At 34.8% G+C, this 26,871-nt stretch overlaps 1 protein-coding gene across 45 annotated transcripts in view; it reads left to right on the top strand.

The window, feature by feature from the left end:
- Positions 1-26,871, top strand: part of EHBP1 (EH domain binding protein 1) — a 479,572-nt gene that overhangs the window by 275,127 nt on the left and 177,574 nt on the right. For 28 of the 45 annotated variants that reach the window (XM_070572563.1, XM_070572581.1, XM_070572562.1 and 25 more), the window contains 3 exons: positions 1,080-1,219; positions 17,035-17,157; positions 20,580-20,817. In XM_070572563.1, the coding sequence (XP_070428664.1) occupies positions 1,080-1,219; positions 17,035-17,157; positions 20,580-20,817 (501 nt within the window). Of the gene's footprint in view, positions 1-1,079; positions 1,220-16,263; positions 16,369-17,034; positions 17,158-20,579; positions 20,818-26,871 lie in introns of all 45 variants that reach the window. The other 17 variants (XM_070572545.1, XM_070572547.1, XM_070572543.1 and 14 more) reach the window with 1 other exon arrangement.

Genomic DNA, 26,871 nt, shown 5'->3' with positions numbered 1-26,871 from the left:
CATGCAGACTTTGTGTCACTAAATTTATTTTAAAAATGATTTTGTTAACTGTAAGCTTATATGAAATCAAATGCAAAGAATTTCAAAAACCAGTTTAGTCTGAAAAGTCATACTGTATTTAGAAGATAAGTGAATATTAATAAACATTACAGAAGAAAGTGGTTTTTTAAAATTTTATTATGGTAAGAACATGAGAAACAGCATTGTAATTTGGCTTTCTGAATTTTGGGAAAGTATACCAGATTGAAATTGTTGGTATATAACATGTTAGAAATAAAATGTTTCCTTCACTGTAGTTTATCTGAAATTTAAGATGAAAATAATAGATTAAGAAAACTTAAGTTATTTGACATTTAAAGTATTTAGTGTAAATTTATAAATTTGTATTTGAAATACTTGAAGATAAAAACATTTTTACATTTTATCAAATATATGGCATTTAATTTATAATCAACCCAGGTTATTTTCCATCTTGTAATATTGAAAAAGGCTGGACTTTGTTAAGGTGTTTTTTCTATAAGAGTAGTTCCTTAACTTTTGGGGGAGTTATAGCCCCTTTGAGAAAAATGCACATTTAAACAAGATTTAATTATAATTTACAGGGGTTTATCACTTCTTTTTCCTCCTACCCACAAAACCAAAAGACTTCATGGACTTCAGATTAAGAATTTCTATTCTATTTCCTTTTGAAATTTTGAGTATTTTAAAGTCTAGATCTCATCTAATTTGCAAACTGTTCCACTGTTTTATGAAGCAAGTTTTTGTTTCCAGACTTCATAATTAGGAAACCACATTTACCCCGTGAAGAAAATTTTAGTCTTCCATAGATCTGCAGCACAGAATTCAACTAACTCCTAACCAGTTAGTTTTTAATCCTGTTTTCTTTTTACTAATTAAACATGCCATTTAAAAATTAATGAATATGAGGATTTAAATTTTTTAGTTGTCTTATACAACTGTTTAAAAATACTTTACATACAGAGAGGAACATATTAATATTATTTTCTTAAGAAACGATCCTTTTTCAAGCAATGTCATTTAATGAACTGTGTGTATTGTGTTTTAAATCATTGATGTAGGGATGAAGACATGCAAAGTTTGGCTAGTTTGATGAGTATGAAGCAGGCTGACATTGGCAATTTAGATGACTTTGAGGAAGATAATGAAGAAGATGATGAGAACCGAGTGAACCAAGAGGAAAAGGCAGCAAAAATTACAGGTTGGTTTTATTAGCATTAAGCTGAAAGTTTATCTTTTTTTGCAGAGTTGAAAACTCCAGTCTTGTTTCCCAGGAAAAAACAGTTCCACTAACAAGCTATTTTTTCTTCCTTAAACCTGTCTAATATAATATATCATTTAGCTCTCTGAAAACTTTCCATGCTGATGGTAATAACTTAGCAGATTTTATCAGTTTAAAGATCAAGAAAACATAAGACTTTATTGGAACTACTGCTTATAGTATAAAGTAGTCCAAATATGTTCATATTTCTTTTGTCAGTGTATGGATGAACCCTCTGTAAGTAAAAATCTGCCTTAAGGGTAAAATGAGGAGATGAATTGGCTGCCATCTCCTAGCTCATGTTCATTTATTCACATAAATTATATGGGCATTCTTTATTTTGAATTTGTATATATCTTATGTATCTTTATATCAAGAAGCTTCCATGCAAGTATTCCATATAACTGATTTGATCAAACTACTAAGATAGTAAATGGTTGGAACCTCTTTGTATTAATTGGTCAATAAATATTTATCAACAACCTAGCTATCATGCTCGAGGAGTTGATGTTGTACCTTTATTATTGGAGTGAAAATCAAGCACTATATACCTGCTCCTTTCAGCTAATAAATTGCTCTAAATTTCTAGATTGATATCCCGTGACTTCTATCATCTAGTCACCTCTTGGTGATTTTTCCACCTCTTGGAGATTGGCATCCATCTCCTCACTGTGCCTCAACTCTTGCTGTTATATGGGAGATTTTCATTGATCACATGGATGGCCATTTAATTCCTTAGTCAAAAACGTCCTTGACTTCCTCAACTCCAGTGACCTTCACTTCCACTCCACTTCTAGAAATATATTATAAGAAATTGATCAGACTTGTATGCGAAGATAGGTGTTTTGTTTTGCGCAAATTTTATAAATTATTTTCTAATTTTTGATTGCCATTTTGATTTCTTACTTAAACCAAGTATGCTTAGCAGAGTGTGTTTATCATGGGCTTTGTTTATTTATTTTTAGTTTAATTTCATTCAGATAAGATTCTGAAGCCTATCATACTTGAATTTTTAAAAAATATGATTGAGGTTTTTTCTTTGTCGTCTATATATATGATCTATTTTTATAAATTTTTGTAAATACTTTTTTACATGTATGTTTTATTTGTTGGAGTCAGCATATAGCTATTAGACTAAACTTTATATTATTTAGTTATTTATATTCTTATGCTTTTTGCATGGTTAGTCTATGAAAGAGAACTGCAATCCTAAATTATTTAATTTATAAAAATTTATTCTCTTATAGTTTCATTGTAGATTGTAATTTGATAACTTTGCCCCGTTGATGCCTCATGCCTTGAAATTTTGCCTGATGTTGACATTTGTAACCCATGCTTTCTTTGTATTTTCTTGATGTGTTTATCACTTTATTTTTAATGTATCTGTGTTAAGTACTTCTCTTAAAAACATTATTTGATTGATCTACTTTAGTCTTTGCACTTTAATAGTTATATTTCTTGATAACTGACATGCTTTATTTTGCTTACATTACTTTATTTATACTTTTATTTGGGAATTTTCTTATTATTTTTTTCCACTTACCCCATACATTTTACCATTATCAAATGTTCTTTAAGCATTTTATAATAGAGTAATTTGGAAGTTATAGATCCTGTTTTCATTTTAGAATAGTATCCTCTAAAATAAATAAGCCAGATGGATAAATGAATGAACTTATATTTCTCTGCTAACATTAAAAATAAAACAATGGTGTTGACTCACCTCATATAAGATGAGAGATTCAATACGTCTTTATTTGAACCTCTCCCTTCAACCCCTCCTGACTATTAGTTTTATTTCAATAACTTTTTAGGGTTTTTCTTCAATAATAAATGCTGACATTTGCATTATGTTTATAATGATGTCAGCAACAATTATACAATACTTTTAAAAATGCCATGTCCTTCCTTTCTTTGAGTTGTTTGTTTTACTTGGCAAGCTAGAGTACTTCAAGAAAGATATGTTGGTGTCCTCTCTCTACCACTACCAATGACCTTCTACTTATCCTTCAAGTTTTAATTCTTTTGCCACATACTCTGAGTAACCTTTCATCCCCACTCCTTCTTAAGCTTGACCATTCTTTATGCTACTATGGTACCATTTACAAATGCAGACATTTTCTTACAGCATGAGTTTTTGTAATTCCAATGGGATATAATGTGATCTTTTAATTATAGAATACAGTTTGTCCTTTTTTAGATGGCTTTTGGTTAAAATGAAATCGCAATTAAGCACTATTCCTTAAGTAGGAATAAAAGATACACATGTTTTCATAGCTGTTTTGAGCAATGTTGTGCTATTTTGATCAGAGCAGTGGGCAAAAAAGGTGATAATATGTCACCAGTTCTGCACTAGTATTGAAAGGGAAAGAAAAGACATTATTTTTTACCAAATACAGATTTAATGGAAGCATTCATTCATAATTAGGTTTTATAGCTAAACCCTTGTCTTACTCCGTTTGGGCTACTCTAACAAAATGCCATAGATAGGGTAGCTTACCAACAACAGAAATTTATTTTGCACAGTTCTGAGGGCTGAAAGCCTGAGATCAGGGTGTCAGCATGGTCAGGTGAGAACCCTCTTCTGGGGCACAGACTTCTCATTCTATTCCTCACATGGTGGAAAGGGGCAAGGGAGCTCTTTTCGGGCCTCTTTTATAAGGGCATTAATCTCATTTAATCTCACTAATCACATTCCAAAGGCCCCACCTCCTAATATCATCACATTGAAAATTAGGATTTCAACAAATGAATTTGAGCCGGGGGCGGGGGTGGGGGGTGGGGGCGACAGCACACAAATATTCATACCGTAGCAACTCTTATTGCTTAAACAGACATATATACCTTATTTTCTAAAATTCCTACTGAAGGAGTAGCTTTCTTTAGATAGCCTAAAATTCCCTGACCCTAATTGAAGAAACTTGTTTTAATTCAACTTGTGATGATTATAAATTTCTTTGGAATGCTGCTATTTTGTGTTGTTATTATTTATTTATATATTTCGTTCCCCTATTTTATGAAATCCTTCAAATTAGGGACTATGTTCTAATCATTTTTCCATCCTTAGCTTCTAGCACATTGTCTGGAACATATTGAGAATTTAATATGTATTAACTGAAAGTCCATAGATGTATGAATGGGGTTTCCCTCTCCTATTGTAGCTCATTGATCACTTGGCTTGTTACTCTTTCTCCATTCATTTTGACCTTTAATCATATACTACCTTATACAGGGAGGGTGGTCCCAATTTATGGAAGGAATGTGATCTGGAGGAGACACATAGTTCAAACATTAAATAATTCAAGACCAGTTTTCCAAAAGTGATGAATGTAAAATATGTGTGTTGAGGGTGCAGAGGTAGTGGGGACAGTGGGTGATTAAATGCATGATCTAAGTTGATAAATCCACAATCATTGTAATCATTGTAACATTTTTGCTTTGATGTTACACTTTTTGCTCAGCATTTTCTGTTATATTTGCAGAGCATAGTCACTTAAATGAATATCAGAGCATGTTATGGCAGTTGTTTGGCTTCCTTAGTTGCATTTTTTAGCACATATAAATTCCATTCCAAAGTTAATAACTTTCAAGAATACCAGCACTATCACTCTAAAAATGTTTGGGTAAAGCAGTTTTAAGATAATAAAAAATATTAAAATTTAACAATAGTAATGTTAAAATAATAGCTTAAGAGTAAACAGAATGAATTTGTTTTATAAACATGGTACAAATAAAGTATGGGCTGTATTTTTATTTACCAACTAAAATGGCAGTAACTTAGACACAGCATACATTCACTCTTCCTGGCAGCTTTGAAATTGTTGACACAGTTTTTATAAAGGGAAGAATCATTATTTTAAATTTTGTCTATATTAATTATATCTTTATAAGTGCATAAACTGCAGTCATATTATATCAATAAAATTATATGGCTGTATTATTTCCCCAACAAGCTGCAAGCTTCTTAAAGAAACAGGCTGTTGTAATTATTTTGTGTATATCTTAGATTGACACCTAGAGGCTATTCATTTAGTCAGTGATTTCTCAAGGAATATTTCCGTAAATAAGTAGTAGTTGACAAAATATGTCTTCTGAAATTAGTCTTTGCTAGAAGGTAAAAGAAAATTCATGATATCTGTACTTGGACTGATCAAAAATCCCTACTCTGTTCTGTCTGAGACAGAATTCACTGCTAACTGGAAATGTATTTTGGGACTGGCTCTTAGGCGGGAACCTTTTACTGATGCTACATGTATGTAGATGCATTCTGCAGAGGTACAGCACCAGTGAATGGGCAGGGTAATTTTGAATTGCATTTGGAAAAATCACTGAAATGTAGTGGGAGTGGTAGACCTCGGAGTTGGACAAAGTCTTTTAATGGAAAGTTTACTCCAGCTGGTATTACAAATTATATATGGTTTCAAAACAATCATGCCTCCATCTATATGGCAACCTCGCAATGCTTTAACCAGTATTTGGTAATATGACCATCTTTGAGACTCATGTTGGATTTCTGAATACACACCAACAGTAAGGAGAAAGAAAGACTCCTGTATAAATGACAAAGTCCTATTGAGTACAGCTCAGAAAATCAGGTTTAACTGAAGCAGTTTACAGCAAAGCATTGCTGTGGAAACCAGACATTATAAGACACCTGAAAGGCCCCTGGTATACTAATAATTGTTGCAAAGATCATCAAGGATTCTGCTTAAGCTTAACCAGACATTCAGACTCACTTGACCTGAATAGGCCAAACTTAGCATTAGATTCACTTAGAAGGATATTGGACAGAAAACAACAATATCACAGAACATTCCTTTTTCACTGGAGTCCTCACAGCAGCCCAGGCGCTATTCTTTGACTTTTACCCCAAAATGACAACTTAGGTACAAGGAGACAAGATCCATATAGTTAGGAGCAGAGATTACCTTGGTTTAGAATCTTCATGCTGCACAAGAGCTGATATCTTTTGTAATAGTTTGATAGGTATAGTTTCCAGGGTACCTGTAAGGGACAAGCTCTGTTACAAAAGTCTCCACAATCAGAGAAGCTCCAGCTGTGGCCTTCCATCAGGTATATTGTCCATTCAGAGTCCAGATGCAATTTATAAATCAAGATTCATTTTTACCATAAGCAATGTTGCGTGATGTTTGTTAATCCTTTTCCTATAGTTGGTAAAGTTAATTTGGGAGGAGGCAGAGAGAGTGACATATTGGCTATCTTCAGGGAACATAATCTTACAGCACAGATGGTAGTAGAGGAGATAACAGTTCATATTTGAGGAGCTGGAGTTGATTATGATATGACTCAGCCCTCTGAGATTAAATGTCCTACTTGCTAGTGCTATGAATTGGGGAGAAATAGATCTCCCTCCTTTGATTAGAAGGTTCTTCAGAATAAACTTGGGACTCTGGTCAGAGAATACATTCATTAATTTGCTTCTGGTTTTTACCTGGGCATCTATCCTCCAGTACCTAAGGCACTCATGAACAAAATCATAGGATTGCTGTGCACTCTATAAAGTAAAAAAATTAAAATGGCCATCTATTTTGGAGGTATATGTAAAGGATGAGAATTTCTGGAATATCTGTATCTGTTATTTAGGTGTTAAGGTTGGGAAATAAGGTAGAAGCAGAGAGGTGGGGGCATGTCTGATCCCTTGAGCTAAAACATTTATAAGCCACCACAACTACTTCCTTTTTAAAGAGATAGAGATCCCAGGATGAGAAACTGGGGACAGCAAGAATATCTCTTCCCAGTGTTTAGAACTCAAATGTGTCAACTCAAAGAATAGTAGAAGTAGCAGAAGATGAACATTACAAATTCAGCCTACTTTCTTTGTTGCTCTTAAACCCTAATGCTGCTTTGTTTGTACTAATGACAATGGGACATTCTCTAGAAACTACCACAAGACTCTGGGATAATTCTGTGGATACTGAGAGCCCATCTGATGGGACCAGGATGGAAATGAGAGTTCTGAAGAAGTAGTTAGAAGCTCTCCAGTATTTGTTTAGGGGAGGAGTCAGGAGACAATTAATATTCTAAGTACCAATATGCATTCTCTGAGGGTTTGTCCTAGGAATGCAAGGTTGGTTTAACCAGATTAACAGAATAAAGGAGAAAAACCATATAATCATCTCAATAGATACAGAAAGGAGCATTTGGCAAAATTCAATACCAAGTTTCTCAGCAAAGTTTTAATATAAGGGAATTTCTTCATTTTGATAAAGAGCATTGATGGAAAGCTACAGCTAACATCATACTTAATGGCGAAACACTGAACACTTTCCTCCCAAGATTGGGAAGAAGGCAGGGTTATTTGTTCTCACACTTCTATTCAACATTGTACTGGAGATCCTAGCAAGGACACAGGATACAAAGTCAATGTAGAAAATTCTGGTTTATATATGAACAACAAACATTTGGAAAATTAGCATAACAATTTCATTTACAGTAGAGGCTAAAAATAACGTAGACTACTTAGAAATAAACTTAACAAAAGATGTGGAAAAACCTCTACACTGAAAACTATAATATACTACTAAAGGTAATTGAAGAAGACATTAATAAATGGAGAGATTCTGTGTTTCACGGAGTAGAATACTCAGAATTTTTAAGATGTCAGTTCTCCACAAGTCAATTTACAAATTCAACTCAATGCCCTTCATAATCCTAGCAGACTTTTTTAAAAAGTAGAAATGGAAAAGCTGATTCTAAAATATACTTGGAAATGTGAAGGACCTGAATAAACAAAATAATATTGAAAAAGAACAAAATTGTTATACTCCTTGATATCCAGATTTACTATAAAGCTATAATAATCAAGATAGTATGTTATTGGCGTAGGACAGACAGATCAGTGGAACAAAACAGATTCCTGAAATAGACCCAAACTTATTTGATCAATTAATTTTCAACAAAGGTACAGCATAATTCAGTGAAGAAAGGAAAGTCTTTTCAACAAATGATGCTGAAACACCCAAATGTCTGTATGGAAAAAATGATCCTCTATTCCTACCTCTCAGCACACACAGACATCAATTCAAGGTAGGTTATAGACCTCAGGATAAAAGCTAAATCTATAAAGCTTCTGAAAAATAAGGAAGGACAATATATTCGTGACCTGAGGGTAGGTAGAGGGTTCTTATATTACACAAGACATAAAAAGTAATAACCATGAGAGAAAAATTTGATAAATTAGACTTCATCAAAATTAAAAACATAGGGGCCAGCCCCATGGCTGAGTGGTTGTTTGTGTGCTTTGCTTTGGTGGCCCAGGGTTTCGTGGGTTCAAATCCTGGGCACCGACATGGCACTGTTCATCAAGCCATGCTGAGGCAGCATCCCACATGACACAACTAGAAGGACCCACAACTAAAAATATACAACTATGTACCAGGGGGCTTTTGGGAGAAAAAGGAAAAATAAAAATCTTAAAAAAAAAAAAAGAAAAAAATGAAAAACATAGCTCGTCAAAATACACCATTAAGAAAATGTCTGGGCAAGTCACAAACTAGAAGAAAATATTAACAAAGTATATATCTGACACAGGTCTTGTATCCAGAATAGATTTTTTAAAATGTCCTACAACTCTAATAAAAAGACAGATAACCCATTTTTTAAAAAATGAGCAAGGATTTGAACATGTGGGTCACAAAGAAGGACATATCAGTGGCCAATAAGCACATGAAAATGTTCTCAGTTTCACTTGTCATCAGGAAAAAGCAAAGTAATATTACAATGAGATACAACTCCACACCCACTAGAATGGCAATTTTATTTTATTTATTTATTTATTTTTTTTTTAAGATTTTATTTTTTTTCCTTTTTCTCCCCAAAGCCCCCCCCGGTACATAGTTGTGTATTCTTCGCTGTGGGTTCTTCTAGCTGTGGCATGTGGGACGCCGCCCCAGCGTGGTCCGATGAGCAGTGCCATGTCCGAGCCCAGGATTCGAACCAACGAAACACTGGGCCGCCTGCAGCGGAGTGCGGGAACCTAACCACTCGGCCACGGGGCCAGCCCCCTAGAATGGCAATTTTAAAGACTGGCAATACTAAATGTTGGCAAGGATGTGGACCAACTGGAACTCTCATTCATTATTGGTGGCATATATAATGGTACAGTCACTTAGGGAGTTTCTTATAACACTCAGCATATACTTATCCTCTGATCCAGCAGTCCATTCCTTGATATTTATCTGAAAGAAGTGAAAACATATGTCCGCAAAAAGATTTTTACCAAAATGTTTATAACATTTGTATTCACAATAAACCAAAACTGGAAAGTGCTCAGGTATACATCAACAGGAGAATGGCTAAATCGTAGTATATTCATGAATGGGATACTGTTCAGCAAGAAAAATGAACTGTTGATATATTCAACAGCATGGATATATCTCAAAACCATTACGATGAATAAAAGAAGACTTATATGAAAGAGTGTATACTGTATGATTCCATTTATATGATGTCTGAAGAGGCAAAACTAATCCTATGTGAAACACATGAGAATAGTGATAGCCTGTGGATTTGGGGATTGGCTGAAAAGAGGCATGAGAGAACATGGGGTGATGCAGTGTTCTGCATCTTGCATCACGTGGTTGTCTACATTTGTCAAAATTCACTGAAGTGTACAATTTAAGATTTGTGACTTTCGTGTGTGCATAAGTAAAATACTCGAAGGTAACATGTAAAAATTATAGTAAATATGTTAGATTAGCAAGAAAAGGGATGGTTTTAACTTTGATTTATTGATCTACTGTGTGGTATCTCCAAAGATTGTTCTCCAGTGAGCCATGCCTCCCAATATTCGTACCCTTTTGTAGTTTCCTCCCTCTCATCTGGGCTGTAATTCACTTTTAACCAGTAGAATGCAGTGGAAGTGACACTTTGTAACTTCTAAAGCTAAGATATAAAATGCATTGTAGCTTCTACCTGGGCCTCTTAAAAGGAGTGCTCTGAAGGAAGCCAGCTGCCATGTAAAAAGTCCAGCTACTCTGAGATTGCTGTGCTGAGAGGACCCATATGGACAGGCCACTTGGAGAGAGAGAGAGATGCCTGGCCAGCCCTCAGTTCCAGCCTTCTGAGCTGAAACACCAAATGCAAGTAAAGAAGCTATTTTGGAGCCAGCCCTGATGGCCTAGTGGTTAAAGTTTGGCACACTCTGTTTCAGTGGCCCGGGTTTGGTTCCTGGGCACAGAACCATACCATTCCTCTGTCAGTAGCCATGCTGTGGCTGTGACTCACATAGAACTAGAAGGACTCATAACTAAAATAAACAGCTGTGTACTAGGGCTTTGGGGAGAAGAAGAAAAGAAAGAGAGAGAGGAAGATTGGCAACAGGTGTTATCTCAGAGTGAATCTTTCCCAGCCAAAAAAAACCAACTAAGCCATTTTGATGTCCACCTCAGTTCAAGCTTTCTGATGACTTTAGCCCCAGCCACCATCTAAATGCAGTGAACCACCCAGCTGAGTCCAGTCAACCTAGAGAACTGTGAGAGATAATTATTTGTTGTTTTAAGCTGCCAAATTTTGGGCGGTGGCTTAAAGTATAACATTTCTAGAGATAAATGAAACATTATAGTTAGATACATACATGCATAGATACGTAGACTAACATAGACACAGAAAAAAACATACTATTTCTATAATTTAAAAATAATGTTTGTTATATGTCTTTCTGCCTTTGTAAACATGATGCCAAGTATTATGACTTTCATTCAGTTCATTCACTCATTCATTTATAGCATACGTTAGGTACTAGGTGAGCTAAAAACTGCTAGGTGTTAAAAGATGAACATGACATAGATGGACAGCTATTTAATTCCACTTTTTTTGTATGTTAAGTATATAAGGGGAATGTCTAGGGTCATTAGGGTATAAATTCCCACTAGGCAGTTGGAAAATCAAGCCTAATACACACTACATATCTGAAAATTATCTGCATTTATATGTTAATTTAAGCCAAGAGAGTAGATGAATTCTTCCAGGAAGAGCAGATTTAGGGCGAAAAAAAGAATGGGACCTATCATGGGGTCTTAGAGAATAATAATGTTTAAGAGGCATGAGGAAGAATATTTATCATTAAAGGAGACCAAGACAGAGTTATCAAAGAGTAGGAGACCCAGGAGATACTAATGTCTTGGAAGGGGCAGAAGGAACTTGAAGGAGGAAATGGTTAATTATGTTTATTCATACAGAAGTCAAAAATGGTAAGAGCTAAAAGGTATTTAGTGTATTTGCCAATTAGAATATACCCTGGTGACCTCAGTGAGAGCCATTTCAGTAAGGGGATGGATAAAGGTGGGGATAAAAGCAGATTTCAGTGAGATGAAGAATAAGTGGTAGTGAGAAATTCTAGACTACTATGTTTCTAGAATGTTTTCTTATAAAGATTAAGAGAGACTGGCCAAACTAGAATGAGCTAATGGTTGAGAGCCTTTTAAAATATTTGGGAGCAACTTAATCATATTAATATGCCATTAAGGCTTATTAGTTAATTAAGAAGGAGAAATTGAAGATCTAGGGAGACAGACTACTGGATGTTTACTTTTCTGGCTGAGGCAGCTCCTCCTTCCCCATTATGATCTACTGTGGCATTGAAAATCGCATTATTAAACCCGTTACTTGTATCCATAAATCAAATATTTACGGACTCAAGCCTGTGAGAAAAGTAACATCTTTTGGACCTTGATCTCTGCCAGGAAGTTGAAATGTTACTATCTTAGACTATCTTAGAATGAGATATAACTGTGCTGAGTCTTGTTATACTTTGGAGAGAAGAATGAGCATCCTGTAAGATTTGCAGGTATGTTCTAGCTCTAGGCAGTTTATTTTTTTTTCTTTTAACTCAACTACAGACTTTCTTAAAAGGAAAAAAACCACCTACTCTTCATCCCACTGCCCCAACCCCCCTTTTTTTGTTCAATGTGATAATCTCTGGTGGTCAATTTCTATCTTCTTTTACCTTCCTAACAGTAAAGGAGAGTCTCAAATTACTTGTCCCTTTGCTTCAATTGCCTGCCCCTAATTTAGTTTTCCTTCTTATTCTCACAATGTGAAGCAAGTCTAGATTGACACACTCTTACTATGACTAAATGTACTACACTACAGATTTATTGCTCAATTTGAGTAGCACTGGGGTAGAAATTTGTGCTATTACGTAGCATTATTAGCATTTTCCAAATGTGTAAATTTTTGGTGAAACAAGATTTTCATAAGTAATAAAGTTTTATATAAATATATTGGGGCAGGGAATTTTTTTGATCAGGGTAGTATACTCCTGGGAAAGCTTCCCACTTAAAAAAAACTCCGGGAATAAATTTTTGTTGTAAATCTTCCTTTAAATTTTTAACTTTTTTTCTGATTATAAATGTAAAACACATTGACTGTAGGAAATTTGGAAGAAAAAGAAAAGTACTTTTTTCAAAGGAGAAATACTTAACAAAATTATGTATTTTAAGCTCCACACCCACATAGGCAACTGCCAATTGAATTATTTCCATGAGAAGTTTTACAGCAACCCATAGCTCGCTATGCCTAGACTGAAGAGGCCCCCGTGCACTGCTACCACTACCATCCACATGGTCACCCAGGACCGAAACCTGGCACTTATCGTAGGTTCCTTCCCCATGCCCCATGTTAAATTAACCATCTCTTCTTAATTTCTTCTTTAATTAGCAAACACTTATGGAGTGCCTCCCCTCATGGAGAGATGATACTAAACTACTCATCTTTTGCTTCCTATCCTGTTTTTTTCAAACTGCCACCATCTTGCTCCAGAAATCATGTTTCTAAAATATACATTTATCTCTCAGTGGATTCCGACAGCACTCAGAACAAAGTTCGCGTTCTTTAGTTTGGTTACAGTAACCTTCAGGATAGCACATTTGCCAACCTCGTCTCATTCCATTCCTCACCCCTGACATCTTAAAGCCCAGACAACTTGCAGTTCCTCTAGTGTGTCATGTGCTCATTTTCCTCCTTTTCCTCCTTGTGGAATGCCCTCCATTTTCTCTTTTATTTTAGTAATAATAATGATGTCCATTTGTCTCGTTTTAGCTTAAATTTGAAAAGTCCAAGAGGGCTTCTTGACCTCAGACTGAGCTATAAGCCTCACTTCCAGTTTCACAAAGTCTACAATGCGTATATCTCAATCATAACGTCTACCATATTTATCATACACTGTCTGTTGATTTACTTGTCTATCTGTCCCACAAAAATATAAAGCCATGAGGGCAAGTACTATCCTAGGCGTTTAATAGGTACTTGGTAAATGTTTATTAAATAGGTAAATGATATTTCTTTGGAGATTGCTTCTTTTCATGGTTTGGATTAACATTTATTTGCATACCAAATAAAGGGAGCATTGTTCTAGATAATCAAAATTACCTTTTAACTTTGTTAATATGAATGAAAGTTCTAAAAGCAGAAGTTCTAGGAGTTAAGTAAGGATTCGTTTAAGCTATGGGTAGGTAGGAAACTCGGATAGGAAGGACAGCTTGTCATCAGTGAAAAGAATGGAAAGAAGAAATTATTTTGAGCTAATTAATGAGGAAATGGTCATCAGTGGTTTTAGATATCACCAAAACCATGATGACAGGGAGGAAATATTCTAAACATTCTGAAAAATTACAGTACAAATAATTTAGTCATGTATTAGAGTCATCTTGATAGTTTTTAAATAAATGCCCACATCGTATACCTAAAACTCGATGGAACAATATTAATGTTTTGAAGGTCAGGACCAAGTCTAATATTTCTTCAGTATTTCCTACAGTGTTCATTATATAAGATGTTTAAATAAATGGTTTCTACTTTCATTGCGATTACATTTAAGAATATAAAATAATTAAAATGTGTAACAAAAGCTACAAATCTTTGAGCATTATTTTAAAATGTTTTAACCTAATAATTGCATATCTGGGAATATAGTGCAAATAAATGATACTAATATACATGAGAAAGTATGGATATTAGTAATAATATCTCAGAATATTTATGAGAATTAACTCTGATAACATATGCAAAGCTCTTCCCACTGCTTAAGGTTATCTTCTGTTGTTAATATTTTTTTTCATATTTCCAAAGTTAAAAATAAACCCTTTGAAAATTTTTAAAAGTACATAACTAGTAGTGACTGGAAAAAATCAGTTATGTGCTGGTAATCACTTAACACTGATCCTCCATCCATTTTGTTACATTTGCCTAAAAATTACAGTGGCATTGGCTAGTAGTAAGAGGTAAAGGATCTAACTTATGAATGAATTCTACCTACTGAAGAATTTGCTAGGTTAGTTTGAGTCAGACTGGGATTTAAAACTATTGGCAGAGGGGCTGGCCCCGTGGCTGAGTGGTTAAGTTCGTGCGTTCTGCTTTGGTGGCCCAGGGTTTTGCTGGTTCGGATCCTGGGCACAGACATGGCACCACTCATCAGGCCGTGCTGAGATGGCATCCCACATAGCACAACCAAAGGCACTCACAACTAGAGTATGCAACTATCTACTAGGGAGGTTTTGGGGAGAAGAAAAAGGAAAAAAAAAAAAACTATTGGCAGAATAAAACGAAAGAAGACACTTTATTAAGGCTGACTGTTCAGCTCTTATTCAAATTCAGATGAAGAGTTAAGTTGGTATTAATTGTGATTACTCCTTATTTTCTATGGTTTACTTTGACTATCTCAAGCAATTTTACTTATGCAAAATATATTTTCTCATTTGGACAAGGGAAATGAATACGTTTATCAACTTTTCATATGTATTTAGTTCAAACATCTATAAAATAACACGTATTTCTGACCGCCTAATATTCTAACAGTCAGTTATTGTCGTTTCAATATTAATTTCTGTCTTTATAGAAGATAAATTTCACAAGGACAGTACCTTGTCTGTTTTTTTCACCCTGGTGTCCCAAGCATAGTACTTGGCGCAAGGTGGTAAATAAATATTTGTTCAACAACGAATGAAAGGACAAAAGTAACCTTATTACAAGTGTGTATTCTATGATTTGGTTCAAATAAAATTTAGAATGTGTACTTAGATTTACAGTGTTAAAGAACAGCATTGTTAATGCCGAATTTACAACTATTTTCTATTTCTAACCATTTTGTTTCCCACTTATGATATGGATCTGTTTGGTTTGTCCTAATACCTAAGCTATTCCCAGGTTTTAACTTTGGAAACAGCAAGGATTAGCTAGAATACTTTAGTAGGCTCTTATTATTTTTTTCCAAGCTAATTTTCACCCAATGAATCAGAATTTCACATATTCAGAGTTGTGCAAAATATATATGACTCATGTAAAAAATCCAATTTTGCACAAAATGAATTCTTATTTTAAGATTTTTCTATCTTTGCCTTTTTTGTTCCTGTTCTTATTGGCTAAATTATAAGATTTCCTAAAGCAAAACTACTCAAGAGTTGCCTGCAAAGAACTAATTGCTTAGAAAACAGGAGTAGAAAATAGTAGCTATTGCCTGCTTTTCTTATATTGTGCTGACTTTTAAAGTTCTAGAAGGTGAACAAGTGCTTATTATATTCATGATTCATGTAGATATGTTCTTAAAACTGTTAGTTTAAATTTAGAATATTATTTAAAAAATAGTACATATATTGTGTGATATCAGAGAATATTTTTAATTGAATTTTTAACATATACATTTAAAGCACTATTTTATGAATGCAAAATGTGGTTACTGAAAGCCATGTCAACCTTTTGGGTTATTATCTTTGTTTTCTGTTTATTAACATAGTTGTTATATTACTAATACATTTTCACAATAAAATGTTTTCTATTTTAAAATATGAGTAAGCATAACTTTCAGTTAAATTACGTCTGTTATAGTTCATGAAAATAATGTCCTCTGAATGTATTCTCTTGATTAACCAAACATCCCCTCTTTGTCTTTTTAAGTAACAGCATGCTTCTACAGCTCTTTAATTAAATGACCTTACCTTACATTTGTCTCGACTGGCTTCTGTTTACAGAAATTGTAAACCAATTGAATGCTCTGAGCAGCTTAGATGAAGATCAAGATGACTGCATAAAGCAAGCAAATATGCCTTCAGCTAAATCAGCCAGTTCCTCTGAAGGTCTAAGAGCTTTCTTCCTTTCTTTCTGCTTCTGATTGCCTGTATTTACTATGACCTGCTACCTCTTGACTTCTGTCTGTACTTAGCTGTCAGTTTTGTCTTTGTGCTTTTCCTTGAATGTTTTGTTTGGTAATTTGTAGTACACCAACAAGCACCAACATAGCAGAACTTAGCATCTTTAGCAAAACCTTGTATCAGGATCCTTGATAGGCAGTGATTTTAAAACATCTTATAATAATTGGTCATATAACATGACAGTCTTCAGGTAGCTCATGTATTGTAATTACATTGTTTTTAAAATATTTGCTTAGATTAAACCCATTTGAATAACTCATATTTAGGAGTGAAGGGTTTTTTCCCTAAAAATCCATGTCACCGCTTTTTTATTGGAATATACTAGATTTAGATGAAAGTTTCTCTAGTTCTGTATCTGATTTAATTTTTGGATTAGTATACATTTGTTTGTTTGAAATACGCATTTGTTATTTGAAAATGTTGGTATGCTACAAAATACTTGAATGGCATTCTGCCATTGTTAAAATGCTTTATCTTATTATTTGCAGGTATTATTAGTGTGACTTTTTACAATTTGAAATATTTCTTGAATGATCAGTAAGTATGTTTAACTATAACCATAGTGAACTTAACACATATGTTTATTTTCAGAGCTTATCAACAAGCTTAACTTTTTGGATGAAGCAGAAAAGGACTTGGCCACTGTGAATTTAAATCCATTTGGTGAAACTGATGTAGCAGAATTAAATCCATTTGGAGATCCTGACTCAGAAGGTAACAAGTTTTTTTCTGTGCTTTTAAAAGTCTTTATATAGTCAAGTTCTCTTGAACTGTGAAGGCAGGAAGAGATTGTTTTAAAAGACTCTAAGTAATTTTTGTTTATAACGATAATATTATTGTGTTCAATACCACTTGCAGTTGATCAGCAAGTCTGGGTAGCTTCCATTGAATTATTTTTAAAGAAAAAAAGAAAGCCGTACATAGATATTTACATGGGGCTTATTTTTTAATTCTCTGTTAGTTTGGTCAAATAGATAGTAAAGCTCTAATGTTGGAGAAAACAGTATTTTACCTAGCTTGCATGCACTAAAATCTCATTAGTTTGGCCTACCAAGTAAGGTCAGGTTGTGGGACATATGGATATTGAGGTAATGGGAGTGGCTTCTCCCTCTGTATAGCTCCTCCCTCTGTATGGCTCCTGTGTCCTCACCCTCAGAGAGAGTAATGAACCCCTCCACCTCCTACTCCATGTCTCTGGTGAGAATTGCAGTCAGTTGTGCATGTGAATAGCATGGAGCAGAAAGAAGATTGAGAATCACTGCCATCATATATAAAACATACTTGTAAGGAATAAAACCAGGGATTTTTTTTTTCTGAGTCATTTTTCTTATCAAGTATTTTGATTTCTTAAAGCCTAGGTAAGAGCTATTGAAGAAGTGAGACCTCTCTTTAATTAAACTCTGCTCAAAGTAAAAGCAAAAATGATTGACTACTGTTTACATCTGTTAGACTGCTCTTATGAAATCTTCACGATCTTTAAAAAATTTTGCTACTGGCTGTCATGGTGAAAATGAGGTTTCAACTTCAGGATCCACTCTGTTAGAGCAATCTCATTTTGTAATCCATTTTCTCCTTCTCTTCCTTTACTTTCTCCTTTATTACCAGATTCTAAATTACTAAGTTTAAATTAGTGAGATTTTATTTTGTTTGTGAGCTATGTATATTAAGAACGTATGTTAAATCTCAACAGTTACAGTAAACCTTAGAAGTAATCTAGTTCAACTGCTCTTTGCATAGATTAGGGAACTGAGGCCTACAGGAGTTAAGTGACTTGAACAAGAACTTTCGATAAATGAAGTGGAGTTGGAGCCAAGATTCCTAATCAAGTGTCTCCTTTTAACCACACAGTGTTTCCTCAATTGCATACTACATACATCTGAGTATGTTGAGTTTAAAAAATATTACCAGAATATTTTGAGAAATCCATTTCATTTTCAATTTCATTTCAGTTTTCAAAATCAAAGAAGTAATTTCTGTAAATATATGTTGGTCTGCTTTCTGAGGTATAGAAAGGAGTAGCAGATTACACATGGTATTGTATTTCTCAATAGAAAGAGAGTTTAGCCAACCTGATTCAGAATCTCTGATCATGCCTGAAGAGCTAAGAAAAAAATGTAGCAACCAGTATTCTTTTTAAATATACATCTCTTTGAGTCTTTAGAATAAGTATTTTCTGTTAGAAGAATACTTATTTTCTAGAAATAATTTATTAGTTTTTGTGGATTAAAAACTTGCATACTCAAGTAACAGAAGTATTTGGGGAAGAAAAAACTAGGTTGTGGTTATTTAGATGGTTCCTCTTTTTGCTTTTACAGCCTCAATTCTTCTCTTAGATTCATGACAGTCTGTGCTTCAGTGACCCTTTTAGAAGTTTATTAAATGTATTTGTTAGCTTTTATATGAAATAATCTTATTTTAAACCCTCCTTTGTTACGAGTTCTGTCATCTTCAAATCTTGCTGTATAGTTTGAATACTTTCTTGCTTTTGCTTTTGTAACTGGTGAATTTGCTTGGATCAATTTTTGCAATCCTTTTCCAGAAAGTAAAAATAAAAATCTGATTTCCATTGACCAGTTTTGTAAGTTTCTTAAGTATTTGAGACTTGATATTTGTTAATAAAAGATTGAGTAGGCAAAAACTTTGCAGTCTCTCTTCCCCTACAGAGAAAAGAAAATGCTTCATTTACATTATTGTAAAGATTCTAGTAGTGTTAGGTGTTACGAAAGATACGTAGTTACTGAGCCTCTTCTCTAACATAGACGGTGTTTAAATTCATTTCAGTATTGATTTATTATGATTTTATGAATTCTTTCACACTTTATAATTGCTTCACCATGGTGTACAGAACTTCAATTCAGAGTTTTTTTCTTTTTCTATTTTTAATATAAAGACAAGATAAGTTTTCTGGTCTAATTTCTAAAGTATAAGTAAAAGTAGTTTGACTTTAAAATATAGAAGTCATAAATATATGTCAATCATAAGATTTTTATATTGATCAGATTAAATTGTGTGAAATGTCACTTATGAAACAGTTATTTTTCTTGAGAATTTCAATAATCAGTTTTTTGCTTTCTTCTCAGAGAATATTTTGTCAGAGTTGCATGGCATAATTAAAATTACTTTTAAACTATACTCTCATTGTTGGCTTTCTGACACTTTTCTCCATTTTGGGAAAATATTTATTTTTATCAGCAAAATCCATGATCAAATTTTGGACAGTTTTATTATAAATTCTAGTTTTGTTTTAAAATATTAATAAACATAAAAAGAAGAAAAAGGCTAGTACTAAGAATTTCGTGAGTATTGTTGGAGGACATGATACTATTGTAGTGCTTTTTGTCAGGGTTTTATTTTTTTAAGAGTAGCTTTGCTTTCAAATTGAAATGAAATAATAAAATTTAGAAGAATTTGGTGTAACCTGTCTATCAGCTTATCAGAATGATTTTAATGTAGTGCTTTCGACTTGAGAATTCTTATATTTCTTTGCATTATTAAATAGAGTATTGATTGGGTCCAAATTATGTTGAGAAAAATCAAACATCGTTAAAAGCTCTAAAGATTTAAGATCTTTTGGTGTACAGACAGCTGGTCTTTGAAGACTTTGTGAAAACAAATTCAGTGATGTGTGGGTGTATTTTTTTCTTCTTATTTTGTGGGTGTATTTTTGATACAGTCTGGAATGAATTTTCAGATCCCTAAGTGGTCTCTGCTTATATAACTGCCAAAGACCATTTCAAAATTTAGTCCATTCTGCATTATTTTAAAAACAGAAATTTATTATGTATCAGTTTTGGATGGCAAGTTAGTATAGTGAAATAAAATAAGCAATAATGGAATACTGTACCTCTAAGAAGGTTAAAATCTCCAAGATTAACATACCATAATGCTAATATTGTTAGAGACTCCAAGGGCATTCCAAAGATACCATTTGGGGCAGCATCATTCCTGAAAAAGTAGATAAAAGTCTTACATATCACATCTTCTGAATTAACCCTTCTAAAACAGATTATTGCTTTGCATTCTTTCAGCCCCATAGAGTTTATTAATTTAAGATTATTTTTGAAAACACTAAAAATATAGGAAAGTATTAGATAACATTAATTTGATTTCATTCATCTTTTGCTGTTGTTTTATAGAACCAATTACTGAAACAACTATACCTAAAAAACCGGAAGAATCTTTTTATAATAACAGCTATCATCCCTTTAAAGAGGTACAGACGCCACAGTATTTGAACCCATTCGATGAGCCAGAAACCTTTGTAACTATAAAGGATTCTCCTCCCCAGTCTACAAAAAGAAAAAATATAAGACCTGTGGACATGAGCAAGTACCTCTATGCTGATAGTTCTAAAACGGAAGAAGAGTTGGATGAGTAAGTATATTTCGTTTTGCCATCATCATAGATCAATCTCTATATTAACTGAAGGTATCCTTCTGTAATATAACCTTTAGATGGATAAAAAGAGGTCTGTCCCTATGATAATATACAGTTTACAAGTTTGTATCTATCTCGTCCCCCATCTGAATTTTTATAATCTTGACCCTTATTCTCCACCCTCTTCCATATGGGTGTGTGTGTACCCTAAACTAACAAATGAGGAAAGTGTGTTCTTGGAATCTCTAGTTGGAATTCCAATTGTGTCTTCCCACAAGAACCATGTTATAGTTGATTACTGTAGGCATTAAACTTCAATTATGTTGTGGGTCTGTTACGGGAACCAAGTAATCACTTATGATATTGATTTGATGAGAGGATTTGTTCATATGCCAAACAACAAGATCATAATTTATAAGTTGGGAATTATATCATTTGAGTTGTTATTCTTATCCAGATAAGAGGTTTATTGAGCACAAGCTCAATATAAATAGTATGATGAGGGCTACCATTTTATTCAAATCTAGATTGGGGATAGGAGCAGGGCATATTCATGTTGTATTCTGGAGTTGTACAATCCACAACCTGTGTGGCTGCAGATAGTAGCCCTCAGTGTGTTTAAAAAGCAGCAACAGGGTCAGCCCCAGTGGCCTAGTGATTAAGTTCAGCATACTGCATTTCGGTGGCCCAAGTTCCCAGGTACAGACCTACACCACTGTGTTAGTGACCATGCTGTTCTGGCGGCCTACAGACTAAAAGATAGAAGAAGATTGGCACAGATGTTAGCTAAGGGCAAATATTCCCCAGCAAAACAAACAAAAAAAGAAAAGGAGCAACAAAACTCCCACTTCAAGCTGTGATGGAGTAACACAGACTGGATATAGCTTTTTGTTTTAAACAACTAAAAAACTGAATAAAATATATAAAACAATGGTTTTCAGACATTTGACACAAATAGCACAGGACAGGGATCCTTGAGAGAACAGAGACAAAGAAGGTGAGCTCTACAGTTGTTCAAATTTTATTTGTGGGAGAGACTTTTGAACTGCAGTTCAGGGAGAGAAAACCCAGACACCCTAGTAATCTCCTTGAATTGAGGAGACGGTTTGGACTTGAGGGGTACTGAGGTGGCTAGAATTTGTGGACCGAGTACCAGAGAGGAGAGAGAACTACTCATAGCGAGAGTTTCAGAAATCTGTAGAAGTTCCTCTTGAGTCTTTAGCTGAATATTGATCAGAGCATGCATATGAGGAAATTACTGAAGACAAAGAATCAGAACAGTCCCTGGAGTTCACCCAGAACCAAGAAGAGTTTGTGTTTCCACCAGCCAGTGAGGAAAGACTTCCTAACATATGGGACATCAACCTGAGTCCTCAGAAGGGTATTGTCTCATTAGTAGGGCCAGATTAGCCTTAGATTAAAGGCTGTTCTGGGCCTGCCTAATGAAGCTTAGAAGCAAGGATCAAAAGAATCTAAATGATTCCGGGTTACTTAATTGCACCCCACACAAAGCCCAAAAATATTAGAATACCAAAAACTCCAGCACCCAAAACATAAAATTCACAATGTCTGACAGCCAATCAAATTTATCAGGCATGTAAAGAAGCAGGAAAATCTTGACCCATAATGAGGAGGAAACTCAGTCGTTACATATAGGTGCAGAAATGGCACAGATGATAGAATTAATAGACAAGTGTAGTAAAACAACTGTTATACTTCAGATATTCAAGAAGGTGGAAGAAAGCATGAGCATGGAAGACATAAAAAATAAACCCAAATTCAAATTGTAGAGATGAAAAATACAAAGTCTGGCATGAAAAATACACTCAATGAGATTAACCCCATGTTAGATACTGCAGAAGGGAATATTAGTGAACTTAAAGACATAGCAATAGAAAGTCTCCAGATTGAAACATGAGAGAAAAAAAATAAAGAGAGGATCAACTTCAAGTGGGCTAACATATGGGTAATTGGAGTTCCAAAAGGACAGGAATGAGGATGAGGGGGAGAAAAAATATTTGAAGAAATAATGGCCCAAAGTTTTAGAAATTAAAAACATCTGTAAACCTATAGGTTCAAGAAGCTGAATGAACCCCAAGCACAAGAAACATGAAGAAAGTCACAGAAAACCTTCTCAACAAAAACAATTCCAAGTCAGTGGGATGATCTTCTTAATGAAAGGAAGAAAAGAAGAACCCCTATCAATACAAATTTCTATTCCCAGCAAAAAAAAAATAAATAAATAAAATAAAATAATGGACATTTCCAGACATCCAAAGCTAGAAAATTCATCACTGTCAGACTTGGCTTTGCAAAAAATGTTTAAAAAAAGTCCTCAGGCAGGAGGAAAATGACACTACTTAGAAATTTGGATCTACACAAAGCAATGAAGAAAACAGGAAATGGCAAATGTATTAATATATATAAAATACTTGCCTACTACTTTTTTCATGGATGACATAGTTGTTTATGTAGAAAATCATAAGGAATCTCCAGGCTACTGGAACTAAAAAATGAATTTAGCAAGATTATAGGATACAAGGTCAGTTTACAAATTCAATTATGTTTCTCTGTAGTAACAATGAACAATCAGAAATAGGGAAATTTAAAATAACATATACAGGGTTCTGGCCTGGTGGCCTAGTGGTTAAGTTTGCACACTCTGCTTCAGCAGTCCAGGGTTCGTGGTTTTGGATCCTGGGCACAGACCTACACACTGCTTGTCAAGCCACACTGTAACAGCATCCCACATACAAAATAGAGGAAAGTTGGCACAAATGTTTGCTCAGGGCCAATCTTCCTCAAGCAAAAAGAGGAAGACTGGCAACAGATGTTAACTCAGGGCCAGTCTTCTTCACACATACACAAAAAAATACCGTATACAAAATCGTCCAAAAAAACTCCCTCAAGGATGAATTTGAACAAAGATGTGCAATACTGGTACACTAAAAGCAACAAAATTTGCTGAGAGGAATTAAAGAGAGAAATCAATGGAGAGAAATACTATGGCTGTGCATTCAAATTGATCTCTAGACTCAGTGTTATCCCAATCAAAATTTTGGTCTACTTTTTTGTAATTATTGATAAGCCAGTTCTAAAATGTATATGGAAATTCAAGGGATCTAGAATAGCCAAAACAATTTTGAAAAAGAACAAAGTTGGAAGACTTGCATTACTTGATTTCAAGACTCATTAACCAAGACATTGTGATATTGGTGGAAGTGAATGGAAGAGAAGAAGAAAGTCTGGAACTAGATCCCCACAGATATTGCTAATTGACTTTTGACAAAGCTAGCAAGGGAAGTCAGTTAGGAAAGGATAATCTTTACAACAAACAGGGCTAGAACAATTAGATGTCCATATGCCTCTCCCCCCCAAAAAAGAACTACAACCCTTACCTCATACATTGTATAAAATTTAACTAAAAATAGATCATACACCTAAAAGTAAGAATTAAAACCTTGGAATTTCTAGAAGAAAACATAAGAAAACATCTTAGTGATCTTCATTTAGGCAAAAATTTCTTAACTAGGATGCAAAAAGCACAAAGAGTCAAAGAAAAAAATAGTTAATTTAGACTTCATCAAAATTACAACCTTTTTCTCTTTAAAAAAACACTTATGAAAATGAAAAGGTGTGTCACAGTTTGGTAGAAATTCTTTGCAAAACTCATGTATCAGGCAAAAGACTTCTATCCAGAATATGTAACAAACTCTTTCAACTCAGTAATAAGACAAACAGTTGTTTTTAAAGAGGGAGAAGATTTGAACAGGCATTTCACAAAAGAGGATATAAAGGGGCTGGCCCAGTGGCGCAGCGGTTAAATGCACACATTCTGCTTTGGCGGCCCGGGGTTTGCTGGTTTGGATCCCAGGTGCAGACATGGCACCGCTTGGCAAGCCATGCTGTGGTAGGCGTCCCACATTGAAGTAGAGGAAGATGGGCACGATGTTAGCTCAGAGCTAGCCTTCCTCAGCAAAAAGAGGAGGATTGGCAGCAGTTAGCTCAGGGCTAATCTTCCTCCAAAAAAAAAAAAAAGGAAGATATAAGAGTGGCCAGTGTGCTCACAAAAAGATGCTCAACATCTTAGTCATCAAGGAAATGCAGATTAAAACCAAGTAAGATACTACTACACGTGCACTTGAATTGCTGAAATTTAAATTGATGAAATTACTGAATATACCAAATACTGTCAAGAATGTGGAGCCACTGTAACTCTCATAGAACTCTCAAGAGTTCTAAATGGTACAACCATTTTAGAAAACAATTTGGCAGTTTCTTAAAACGTTAGACACCTGTCATTTGACCCACCATTTCCTTCCTAGAGATTCACCTAAGAGAAATCAAAGCATATGTCCACAAAAAGATTTGTAGATGAATATTTTAACAGCTTTATTTCTCATAATAGCAAAATCTGAGAATAACCCAAATGTCCCATCAGGAGCCGAATGGGTAAACAAATGCGGTATATCCATACAATGGAGTACTACTCAGTAAGAAAGAACAAACATGTAACTACATGGGTCAATCTAAAAGTCATTATACTGCGTAAAGAAGCCAGACTGAAAAAAAGAGTTCCTACTGTATGATACCATTTATTTAAAACTCTAGAAAATGCATCTCTAGTGAGAAAAAGCAGATCAGTAGTTGCCTATGATTGGAGGTTCAGGGAAGGATGGATTAAAAAGGGCACAAAGAGAGGCTGGCCTGGTGGTGTAGTGTTTAGGTCTGTGTGCTCTGCTTCAGTGGCCTAGGGTTCATGGGTTCGGATCCCAGGCATGGCCCTGCACACCACTTATCAAGCCATGCTGTGGCAGTGTCCCACATACAAAACAGAGGAAGATTTGCACAGATATTAGCTCAAGGGCTGGCCCCGTGGCTGAGTGGCTAAGTTCGCGCGCTCTGCTGCAGGTGGCCCAGTGTTTCGTTGGTTTGAATGCTGAGCGCGGACATGGCACTGCTCATCAAGCCACGCTGAGGCAGCGTCCCACATGCCACAACTAGAAGGACCCACAACAAAGAATATACAACTATGCACCGGGGGGCTTTGGGGAGAAAAAGGAAAAAATAAAATCTTAAAAAAAAAAAAAAAGATATTAGCTCAGTGACAATCTTCCTCAAGCAAAAGGAGGAAGATTGGCAACAGATATTAGCTCAGGGCCAATCTTCCTCACCAAAAAAAAAAAAAATTTTTGGAGGAATGGAAATGTTTGATACTTGATTGTGCTGGTGGTTTCACGCTTGCAAACATGTTAAAAAAACCATTGGGGGCTGGCCCGTTGGCATAGTGGTTAGGTTTGCACGCTCAGCTTCACTGGCTTGGGGTTAACTGGTTCAGATCCCAGGTGTGGACCTAGCACCACTCATCAAGTCACACTGTAGTGGCATCCCACATGAAATAGAGGAAGATTAGCATCAATGTTAGCTCAGTGACAATCCTTCTCAAGCAGAAAGAGGAAAACTGGCAACAGATGTTAGCTCAGGGCCAATCTTCCTCACACACACACACAGAAAGGGAAAAAACTTCCACCAAATATGCTTTTTAAGTATGTGCCACTTATTGTTAACCAATTATACCCAGATAACGCTGTTTTAAAAAACCAGGAATCTTTAACTTTATTAACAGAAATCCCATGTATGTCACATGAGTGATTCCCAGCCTGAAATTTTTGGGCTTCTACGTCTGTTTGATGAAAGTAATTGGTGTGGGACAGGGGAGATCTGTAAAATATTTAACATTTTCAAAAACCTGAATAATAATTATATGTTTACTTGCAGTGAGGCTGTATGGGTCTTTGTTTTTCTTGTAAATACATGGATTTTAGTGTATTAGCATTATTTAGGTCTTGGGGAAAATAGTTATTTCTTTAAAAATAGTTTATTAGGAAAATCTTTCAAAATATGGGCTGTATGGGTTGAGAGGGGAATATTAAAAAGGCCCCTTTGATGGATGAAAGTTGAGAGCAGTTGCTCTGTGTGCAGGAGAAATGCCAGCTGTGTCTTGTGCATTGGTCAGCTCCTCTTCTGAGCAGTATTTTGCTTCCAGGTGCT

This window comes from Equus przewalskii, chromosome 14, assembly GCF_037783145.1.
Source record: "Equus przewalskii isolate Varuska chromosome 14, EquPr2, whole genome shotgun sequence".
Taxonomy (NCBI): domain Eukaryota; kingdom Metazoa; phylum Chordata; class Mammalia; order Perissodactyla; family Equidae; genus Equus; species Equus przewalskii.
This window is presented reverse-complemented; position numbering and strand designations above follow the sequence as displayed.